The following is an 11,625-nucleotide window of genomic DNA, read 5'->3' as shown; positions in this document are numbered from 1 at the left end:
AATTTGAGCATATCTATGGAAATGAAAAAGATTTGCATCCCACGCAAACGCCAAGCAAATTTGCAGTATACAATTACATTTCCTTAACATTTGCATACAAATTCCTATAAAACAAATATCCAAGTTTGCGCAGACTTTACCTGTCAAACCAAATTTAAAGCAAACTTAGAGCCCTAAATTTGCCATACATTTGCTCAATTTGCAAACTCGAGTAAATCCATTTTTTCGTCCAGTGTGATGTGCCAGACGTAGAGATAAAGAAAGTATCAGTGCTGATTGGAAAGGACGTGGGTGAAGCCCATGAAGTCCTCGAAGTGCGAAAGTCAAATAGACTTGGTAGCCAGTTGCAAACTCAGCGAGGCCCCTTGAGCTGGTGATCACTGGAACAATTCTGGGCTCACCAAATCACAGCGAAGTCAATGTCTACTTCACATCTTGCGAGAGAAAATTGCACGAACAAGTTGAGAATTTTTGGAAGGTAGAAGGATTTGGAGCGAAGCCTTTGTGTAAACCTATAATTGAGGAGCCGATGCCTAGACGTCAAAACCACTATTTATCTAGAGAGGATATCCGCGCAGTAGACATTCTCGAGAAGACTACGAGACTGACTGACGGTCATTTCGAGACCGGAATGTTGTAGCGTAAGGACGATGTTGAACTGCCAAACAACCGCAATTAGGCTGAAAAGAGGTTGCAGAGTTTGAAAAGGAAATTCCGTAAAGATCCTAACCTTGAGAGGAAATATCGCGCAACGATGAACGACAACATAGCTGAGGGTCATGCGCCGAAGTTAACGATAGAAGAGGCTTCTATAACTGGCTTTAGAACTTGGTACCTTCGGCATTTTGCAGTGACCAATTGCAACAAGCCAAATAAAGTACGAATAGTGTTTGATGCTGCCGCCGAACATAAAGGAACCTCGCTGAACAAAAACCTATTACCGGGCCCTGATTATACTAACAGTCTGGTTGATGTGTTATTGAGATTCCGCGAGGAGAAGGTCGCATTGGTTGGAGACATTAAAAGCATGTTTCACCAGGTGAAAGTCCGACCAGAGGATCAAGATTCCCTACGGTTCCTTTGGTGGAGTGGGAGCTTAGACGAAACACCTAATGAGTACGCAATGACTGTACACATATTTGGTGCTACAGACTCGCCCTGTTCGGTGAATTTCGCCTTGTTGAGAACTGCTGAGGACAATTGGAAAGAGTTCGACCCTGTGACCGTATTTACTCTGAGGGACAACTACTATGTCGACGATCTACTCAAGTCCATGCCAACACCAGAACGTGCGATTACGCTAATGTGGGAGCTGATTGAACTTTGTGCAAAAGGCGGTTTTAACCTTACGAAATACGAAATTTATGAGCAATAACCGAGAAGTCTTGGCCACAATACCTGTTGAGAAGAGAGCGGATCCAACACTTGACTTCACCCTTCATCAATTGCCGGTAGACAGAGCCCTTGGAGTAAGATGACACATCGAATCTGACACCTTTGGTTTTAAAGTCGTGAATTTGGATAAAGGCAACACGATGAGAGGAGTTTTGTCAACAATCTGCTCAGTATTTGACCCTTTTAACTTGGCTGCCAGACATGCTACCAGCAAAGCAAATCATGCAAGATCTGTGGAGGAAGAAGAAAGCGTGGGATCAACCACTCGACGGGAAAATTCTTCAGAGATGGCAGTAATGGAAGAACAACCTTCCACTCCTAGCTGAGGTGAAAATTCCAAGATGTTACTTCAGTCGCACAGATCACGAGAAAGCTACACTTCAACTCCATCACTTTTGTGATGCTTCAGAAATCGGCTACGGTACCTGCACCTACCCTCGAATAGTCTACCCTGATGGAACTGTTGAATGTGCATTTATTACTGGGAAATCCACAAACGCTCCTATCAAAACAGTCAGCATTCCCCGACTAGAATTACAGGGAGCTCTTTTGGCAGCACGTGTGGACGTTTCAGTCCGAAAGGAACTGAACTTCGAATTTGAAAGGGTGGTTTTCTGGACGGATTCAATGATCACCTTGAACTACATCTACAGCGAAAGTCGAGGATTTCAGACCTACGTTGCAAATCGGGTTACAGAAATCAGGGAACTCACCTCTCCTGAACAGTGGAGACACTGTCCAGGGAAGCTTAACCCTGCAGACGACGTTAGTCGAGGGCTGGAAATGAAAGAATTTCAGAACAATGACCGTTGGTTGAACGGACCGTCCTTCCTGTGGAAAACAGAGGATCACTGGCCGGAGATCAAGCATGACGAGGTGGCAGTTGACAAGCTTGAGATGAAAAAGGAAGTATACTTGATCGAAGTTGAAACGGCTACACCACTAGACAACCTCTTGACCAGATATTCTCGCTGGATAACCTTGCTGCGATCATTTGCCTGGTTACTGAAGTTCGTAAAGTGGCTGAAGTGGTCTCCGAAGGAAAAGAAACGTTAGCCAGAGTCGTGTCAAGTTGAAAATCACGTTACACAGGAGGAACTTGAAAGGTCGAAGAGAGAGGTTGTATCTTTGGTGCAGCGAAAGGCCTTTCTTCATGAGATAAAAGATCTCAAAGCAGGACGTCAAGTGAAGGCATCAAGCCACATTTTGAAGCTCAAACCAGTTATCATGAATGATGGAGTCATGAGGGTCGGCGGTAGAATTTCGAGAGCTCCTATTTCATCCAATGCCATGAATCCGATGATCCTGCCTAAAGACCATCACGTCTCAAGAATCCTGATACGTTATTTGCACGAAAGGAATGGTCACTGTGGAAATGAACAGGTCTTGTTCTTTCTCAGGGAAGAGTTCTGGATGGTGAAGCCTAGAGTAGCAATAAAGGAGGTTCTTGGGAAGTGTTTACTATGTAAGAAGCTTATGCCCCGTAAGATGAATCAAGAAATGGCCGAGCTGCCCAAAGTTAGGCTGACCCCGTATGAACCCCCTTTCACGTTCAGTGGAGTCGATTACTTTGGACCCTTTCACGTGAAAAGAGGGAGAGGAAGAGTTGCAGAGAAACGTTGGGGGGCGATTTTTGTGTGTCTGAATTCGCGTGCAGTACACCTCGAAGTCGCGAAGTCTCTAGATACTGGTGATTTCATTCTTGTTTTGACCCGATTCCTGAATCGAAGAGGCCATGTGAGAGAACTGCGGTCAGATAACGGGACAAACTTTGTTGGAACAGATCGCGAAATCAGGGATGCCGTAAATCGAATTGATAATGACAAGGTTGGAAGAGAATTGATGCAGCGTGGATGTAAGTGGGTGTTCCACCCTCCTGGGGCCTCCCACATGTCCGGGGTCTGGGAACGATTAGTGAAAACGGTAAAACGAAGCTTGAAGGCCATCCTGGGAAAAGATCTTATCAATGAAGAGGTTCTCCAAACAGTGTTTACCGAGGCCGAGCGTATCGCTAACTCTAGACCTCTGACAAGAAACCCTTTCAGCCCTGATGACAGCGAACCTCTCACGCCAAATCATTTCTTGAACATTCGCCCTTCTACGAACCTGCCCCCGGAAGTTTTCGAAGAGAATGAAAGGATGAGCAGAAAGAGATGGGGACAAGCTCAAGTTCTTGCCAATCATTACTGGAAGCGTTGGTTGAGAGAATATGTCCCATTGTTGCAAGAAAGACAAAAGTGGAACCAAGTTCGAAGAGACCTACGCATTGGAGACCTCGTCCTGATCGCTGATGATAATGTTCCAAGAAACCAGTGGCCCTTAGGTCGAGTTGCAGGCGTGTTCCCGGGCAACGATGGGTTAGTGAGGAGTGTCGAAGTGAAAGCTAAAGGATCTTTTTTCAAGCGACCAGTTACCAAGATTTGTTTGCTAGAAGCGGCAGATGATGAAGAAGGACAGTGAGCTTCGCTGAACGGCCTGCTTGGTAACAAGAATGAATTTCAAGTGTGATGAACTTCGGTCAAAGGGCGTTCATGGGGGGCGCGATGTTGTCACCGAAACTGCTTTCTGAACCGGAACTCGAGTACACGTCATCTCCCATGATACCTCTGGGTCATACGCCATGTGCTCGAAGAGTCGGACATGTTTAGTTTGAAATTGTATGAATATTCTTTCCATCGAACGAAAAATATGGACTACGTCGCTTTTGATTGACTTCTACCCGGACTCGTCAACATATGTTAGTTTTGTAGAATTTTTCGCACTCGTTGTTTTTGAAACCTATGTTTGACAGCTTTCATAAGATACACTTGTATCTGTTGCAGCGAATCTACTACTACAACAACAACTTGTGAGATCGAAATAAAAGGCAGAACAGTAGAACCTGTGTACGTGAAACTGTTGTCGAATCTCGATATTCACGGAGCCGGGATTGATAGAATTGCAGGAGTGACTACACCCAACAATTCTGCCATTGCGTAACATCTCCTTTGAATTTGGGCAACACTAATTTCGGCAATTTTGCTTTCGGTGGATGTGGAGCAGAGTAAGAGTAATTCAGGTTAGGGTTTTCGCTTAAGTTACTGGTATTATGAGATTGAAAAGTCGTACCTGAAATACCCGTTGTTTGGGGCGCAGAAACTCCGGCGTGGTGGGATTCAACAACATTTGAATTTTCCGTCACTGTGATGGCGGGATTACTAACTGAATCCACATTGGCGAATATCTATGAAGATTTAGGTCCAGTAGTTGACGGTATTGAAGTAGAGAGTGCTTGATCGTCAACATTCGCGTTTTTCGATGTCAAGATGGTATTACCCTTGATGCTAACCTTTGGACTCGTCGCTTCCTTGATGTATTGTATCATTAGCTGCACTCGAAGGTTGATTTCTTCGGATTCTTCTATTTCATGTTCGATGTCATCCACTTCGCATGCATCGATTATTTTTTCGTCCAGGGATTTAACCAAGTTAAGCTTTTCGTTTAACAATTCGGTAATAACCTTTAAGCGTTGTGCATCCAATTCTTCATCCTTCGATTTCAGCAGGTCATCGGCTTCGTTAAGAAGTTTCGTTAACGCGGTTCTGTTTCCACTTCGTTTGGCGCGGGCTCTCGCCAGATTTTCGGACATTCCTCTTTTCGGTTGATGTCAGAGCCCCACGTTGGGCGCCATATAATAAACCAAGCGTATTCGTAATTGCAACTCGTTTATTGTGTCGCGTTAATGTGTAATCGCTTATCTATATACAGGTAATATGAGAATCACTAAATTAATCAATCAACTGTCACTGTACAAACAAAACGAAAGAGTCTCGAGTTCCTTATGTACTATGAACGAGTCCTTTATACGCACGTAAACGTTTTTTCCAGGGACCAAAAAGATCAATTCCTGTACTGTACCATGGTGGGGCTGGCTTAAATCTGTCTTCAGGTAATTGGCCCATCACCTGCTGACTTGTAAATCCTCATGCAGTTCCTCTTTCTTGAAAGGAAAATTTCTACCGTTCAAATCACTATATTATGAGAAAATTGTTAATTTGATGTATGACATCAACACTTATTTTGCACCGATTAAAATTTCTAATTTGTTTTCTAAAATTACTAGTCTTCATTCTTATAGTACACGCTCATCGACATCTGAGCATTTTCTTACCAAACAATCCGCACTTAATGTTCAAAGTAGGGCAATTTTACGTGTGGGTGTTAAAATCTGAAATGGGATACCAACTAGTCTCAATAACGTATCCAGGAATTGTTTAAAGAAAACTATTAAAACAAAACTAATTGAAATTCTAGAAATTGAAAACTCTTATGCCGATATAGATATCTTAAGTAGCAAGATGAAAAATTAAATTTCCAACTTAGGCGAAGTATAGTCTGTAGTTTTCCTCTTTACAGATTGTTCTTTTACCTAGACTGCTTTCTTCCCTTTTTCTCCAAAATTCTTCTACTTTCTAAATATTTGAAAGCACAAAAGAGTAATGTTTACATGTTGTCGTTGTATGTAATAAAAATAAAAATAGAGATAATAATAATAATAATAATAATAATAATAATAATAATAATAATTGTCTAAATAATATCGTGTACAGTCTGGCTTGCCACGATTAGCTTCTCGCTATTTGCAAGCCAGCCTGGTAACAACTTAAACTCTTTCTTGTAAATAAATAAAACTTGAAAAACTTGAAACTAATCACGTTTTTTGAAGATAATGCATCTGAACTTAATCGATTTTACCAACTTAAGGAGTTTGGGTATCCAGTATTCGGTGCGCACTTTGCTGGCAGTAGTTAGAATGCCATGATGTCCTCTTGCATGGGTTTGCGCTACATAGAGACGTGAGAACGGATGATCATATGGTAGTAGTATGACTTTGTTGTCACTGAAACTTGTTTGTAACTTTGTAATACGACTGCTTACTACGTAGCTACCGTCTTTGCGTGTGGTAGGACACAAACGGTTGTACTTGCCATCCTCAATACCATTTCTCATGTTATGCTAGGGTGCCATGAGGTCCTTCTATCTTCGTTACCATTGTAATGTTGATTCGTTCGGATAGTTTTGGTTCCAAGTAATCACGAGTGATTGGCCACTTGTCTTCTGCTCGTTTCAGAAAATCGGGACCCCTTTGCCATGTTTGTTCAAGTCCGATGTCATCGGTGTTCCTTCCTCTTGTCATACAGTCAGCTATGTTATATTTACTCTCTACCCAATACCAGCTTTCAGGGTTTGTTCCTTCCTGTATTTCACCTATTCTAGTGGCGGCGAACGTGTTGAACCCGTATGAACTATTCTGTATCATAGCATGTACAATCTGAGAGTCTACGATGTGGAAGATCCTTTTCTATAAACACTTTTAGACGTTTGTTCAGTACCGCTCCACACAGTTCTATACGGTCAATGGACATCTCTTTGATTGGTGCAAGACAATTTTTGGATAGTATTAAATTGCTCTCAAATTGGTTATTCTTTCTTTGCCACCGCACATATGCACATGCCGCGTACGCATCTTTGGATGCATCACTGAACACTATGAGAATTGGGTCGCCAATAGCATCCATTGGTTTAAGGCATCTCCTGAATCTGATTTGATTCATGTCTCTAAAATCATTGAAGAAAATAGACCAGTTCTGTTGGTTTTCCTTGGGTATAGGGTCGTCCCAGTCAAGTTTCTGTTCAGTTCCCCACAAACGGCGTAAAACAATTTTCGCTATTACTGTTAATGGTCCTGCCAACCCTAGGAGATCATACACGCTGTTGATCTGTGACAATATTATACGCTTTGTGAGCTGTTGGGGAATTTGGGTGGGGATAACATCGCTCTTTGACTTTGAAGTATGTTTTCCCTTGGTAGTAAAGATAGACTTGACTTCGAAACACAATTGATCTTCTGACTGACTCCAAGTATCTTTTCTGTTAGTTCCTCGATTGGTATGTTTGCTTTTTCTTGCCTGTTAATATCGCTTGCATGAGAACATCCACAGACTCCTTGACTTCAAATCCTCCTTTGATAATAGACTTCTCGATATCTTGAGCCAGTTTAATGGCTTGTTTGCTATCGTCTGTACTTTCGATTGTGTCGTCCATGTACGTGTTTCTTTGGATTATATCTGCTGATTCTGGGTATTTCTCTCGTGACACCTCTGCGGTTTTTCTCAAAGCAACGGTTGCAATCGTAGCTGACGGCTTGTCACCGAATGAAACTCTGAGCATAATGATTATGTGTGTGTCGGGTTCTCTTCTACTATCCATATCCCTCCACAGAAAACGGTGGGTGTGCTGATCCAACTCTGTCGTCTTCACAGTGTGGTACATCTTTTTAATATCACCAATGAAGGCTACTTTATTCTCTCGGAAACGTATAAGGACTCCCAACAAGTTACTGAGTAGGTCAGGACCTTTAGCCCAATACTCGTTCAAGATATGACCCATGTAATTGGCGCTGCTATTGAACACTATGCGCACTGGGGTAAATTTGGAATCAGGCTTGAGAACTTCATGATGTCCTATATAATGTACCGGTCCTTTGTAGAGTGTTAGTTCTTTTTTGGAGAGTTTCCTTGCAACTTCTCTTGCTACCATCTCTTTTATCTGGTTGTCATACACTTTTGCGTGTTCGGTGTTTCTTCTTAAAGGTTTCTCGGTCGTTATCAGTTTCGCGAAAGCGACCTTCCGGTTGTCAGGAAGATTCTGAGGATCCTTGATCCAGGGATACTCAGCGATCCAGCGATTTTCCTCTTTGACAAGGTTCAGATTACGTTCCAGCTCTCGCTCTTCTTGAATAGTGTATTCTTCTGCGCCTAAGGAACATTTTCCACATTTACATCCTCCACATTTGGGTTTGCATTCTACTCCAAGGTTCTCGATTTTGTAAAAGTCTTCGATGTTGATTTTGTCTACAATTGTGTTGACTCTGGCATTGATGAAATCGTGAGACAGATGTGATTCTTTGAGTAACGGATGCGTTCCTCCAATGCATCGCCCGAAACGATTCCTTAAGGCCCGTGCAAACGCTCGCAACAACACGCAACATTTTTGGGCCCAACAATGTTGTCTCTTGTTGCGCGATGTTAGGCGATGTGTGCAAATGCTCGCAGCAAGTCACAACATGTTGGGTCTTTAGATGAGAATATAAAGGACTCTGTGACGTTTTCCATCTCCGACGCCATGTTGATTTCTTGTTAGCATGTATTTGTGTGGATACGTGGCATGTAGTGCGCGTGCGCCGGCGCAACATTGTTGGATGTGCTGTGCAAGCGAACGCAACATTGTTGGACCACGCTTCGATAACGGCGAAACAATAGAAATGTTGGCACTTGTTGGCTCTGAAGTTTCAACAGTTTCAAACTTCATCCAACAACTTCCAACAAGTCGCAACAATACGCAACAACACACAACATAATGTGCAAACACTCGCAACATGTTGGGCCCAACAATGTTGCGAGCGTTTGCACGGGCCTTTAGGAGTACAAGATGACCGATGTTTTGTTCTCTTGCCGGGTGATAGGCTGCATATTCGTAACCGATTAAAATGCCCTCAGGTCCTGATGGTCGCTCGATTTCTTCCTTTGTGACATTCTTGAAAAGATGTACTAGGTCGTCTATGTTAACACTTTCGATGTCTGAGGTAATCCTTTCGATGCCGTAAACTTCGAATTCGATGACGTGATCTTGCTTACCGTAAATGATCTAATAAACGCCGGGGGCGTTTATTAAATTTCAAAAGCCCAAGGAGGGGCGTTGAAAAAATAAGAGGCGTTTGAAAGAGAGAGGCGTTTATTCTAATAACTGTAACATGGGAACCTAAATACGGTATTATAATAATCTAAATGACAGAGCTTTAGCAGACTATCAAGTCCGTCCGCTGATAAGTCTAAACCACCTACAAATCCATAACGGTATATGGTACACAGAGATCAAGAACATTAATGAACGCTATCCTCACTTTGAACCGGAAATTGAGCAAGACGCAACTCTCACACCTGTGTCAATTAAGCAAGAACGCAAATAAGTTGATTGATTGTATTATATACATCTGTTTCCAGTTTATGTTTGGTTTTCAGGGAAGGGGGGCGTTTATTAGACAGGGGGCGTTTGTTAGAGAGGGGCGTTTAATACAAACTTGTCAGCTTAGGGGGGCGTTAATAAGATAGGAGGCATTCATTAGAGAGAGGACGTTTATTAGATCATTTACGGTATCTATAAGAGGCACCTCGTATTTGATGGTCTTAATATTTTGGCTCTGTGCTCCTACTTTGATGACTGAAAGTTCGACTTTGGATCCTTTAATTTTTTCTTGCTTTGCTTTGGTGTTTGCGATAAAACAAAGCGATGCGGCGTTATCCCACATTATATTAGCTTCTCCTCTTTTGGTTTTAACTCTTTGTACTTGTATCAGGCAGGTGTCAATGTTTGTATTGTGGCATACGCTTGCTGACGTGTTTCTTCCTTCTTGTGTATAGATGGATAGTGCTTTCTTTGCAGCCGCCTACGCCACAGTCTTTCCTTGATTTGCATGTACGTTGTCGATGACCGATCTTTAGGCACGACCAACTCTTTTAGTTTGGCTAAATAAATTCTGCAGTCTGCTGTCCAGTGCCTTCCGTGTTCGTGAATCAGACATTTTGGTTTGGGTTCTTTGTTTATTTCTTCGATGCCTTCTGTATAGTGCGATGTGCCTCTGTTAAGTTGGTTGTTGTTCGTCGTCCGAAGAGAAGCACTGTCGTATTCAATAGCGCTCCTTTGATTTTGTATAAATTCAAGAAGACTGGGGAACTTTTTTGATTTGTCGATGTGACTTCCGTGACAACTAACCGTTTCCGCCCATTTTCTTCTGATGTCTGTTGATAAAGCTTTCTCTATAATGCTGACCGAACTCGTTGTTGTAATTTCCGCTTCTTGACCGAGTCTTGATAGGTCTCTTTATCCGTCTTCTACAAGAGTCACGAATTCGATAAAACGTTTATCTTCTCCTTCCTTAAGGGTCCTGAAACTACGTATGCTGTCAATGATAACGTCTGCAATTTTGGCGGGATCTCCATACTTTCAATCCAGTCTTCGCCACATTTCTTGCACATCGTCGTCTATGATCTTTACCAGTGCTACGGGTTCTTTTCCAAGACAAGAGCGTAGCACATATGCGGCATCCATTGCACGAATTTGTGTCATTACTTGTTTGTTGAAATCTCTTTTAAACTGTGGGTAATGACGTAGGTCCCCATCAAAGTGCGGCATTTTTGCCTTTGCCAGTTTTAGAAAGGGAGACGTCGCGTTAGATTCCTGTTTTATCAGCTCTTGTTCTTCTACGTTAGTATATTTAACTGCAATTTGTTCCAAATTTCATAATAATATGTTTGGATTTTAGCGATCCATTGCATCTCAGATTCGGCTGTTTCAAAAGGCAATAGTTCTAACAGTTCAGCGTTAAAGGTTTTACAATCTTGAAATTGATCTTCTATTTGTTTCTGTAAGTCTCTTAACGCAAAATTGGGCATTTCTTTTGACTGCAGCGCATGCAAAATACTTTCATAAGAAGTTTCGAAAACCGCGCGCGCAGTGTTCCTTTTAACGTTTGCGTTATCAATGGCTTCTTGACGGGCCGCGTGCACACGTGTTGCCTTTTCGCTTGTAGTGACATTTTCGACATATTTCACTTCACGATTAAATGCATTGGAATATTTTTCCTTGACTTCCGTCATCCAGATTTCTTCTTCGTCGACTAAATGCTCGTCAGTCAGGAGGTTAACATACTCTAAGAGCTTCCCTTCCAGTTCTTCCCACGCATCAACTGGTTTTGCGTAATTGGTTTCTACTACCTCGATGCCTTGGCTTGTCTCTATGCACTTGATCAAAATGTTCCGCTTTCGTGTGAAGTTTCCCTTGGCAATTCGCCGTTAATTCTTAGCTTGCAATTGGTCGGTCATCTTCTATTCCAGTCGTCGCTTATTAGCTAACCACACTGGGTTTTGAATGTACTGCTAGCGAGGATTAACTAACCACGGTTCTAAACAACTCCATTTATTACCCCAGCTTTCTGTCAGTCGCTGCCGGTACTTTTCACAGGGGAGGTTGAATAGGGTTCAAAATCTAAATTACGGCAAATTGCGTTAGTGATATGATAAACAGTTATCCCTTACAATCAAACAAAGATATTTACCAAGTGGTATCTCGCAGTTTCTCGCAATTCCTCAGACTAGCAAGTGACTCGAATTGCGTAATCATGTCTATGACGTT

General features: G+C 42.3%; 2 protein-coding genes across 2 annotated transcripts; both read left to right on the top strand.

Moving 5' to 3' along the window:
- Positions 1 to 754: 754 nt before the first annotated feature.
- Positions 755 to 2,451, top strand: LOC138046584 (uncharacterized). Its single transcript, XM_068893191.1, has 2 exons — positions 755 to 1,289; positions 1,805 to 2,451. Exons 1-2 carry the CDS (start codon positions 755 to 757, stop codon positions 2,449 to 2,451), a joined length of 1,182 nt encoding a protein of 393 aa, XP_068749292.1.
- Positions 2,452 to 2,622: 171 nt separating this feature from the next.
- Positions 2,623 to 3,855, top strand: LOC138046583 (uncharacterized). Its single transcript, XM_068893190.1, has one exon. It carries the CDS (start codon positions 2,623 to 2,625, stop codon positions 3,853 to 3,855), a length of 1,233 nt encoding a protein of 410 aa, XP_068749291.1.
- The last annotated feature ends 7,770 nt before the right edge of the window (positions 3,856 to 11,625 follow it).

The sequence above is a fragment of the Montipora capricornis genome, chromosome 4, assembly GCF_036669925.1.
Source record: "Montipora capricornis isolate CH-2021 chromosome 4, ASM3666992v2, whole genome shotgun sequence".
NCBI classification, from domain to species: domain Eukaryota; kingdom Metazoa; phylum Cnidaria; class Anthozoa; order Scleractinia; family Acroporidae; genus Montipora; species Montipora capricornis.
Note: the sequence above shows the minus strand (reverse complement) of the source record. Positions and strands in the feature narration are given on the sequence as shown.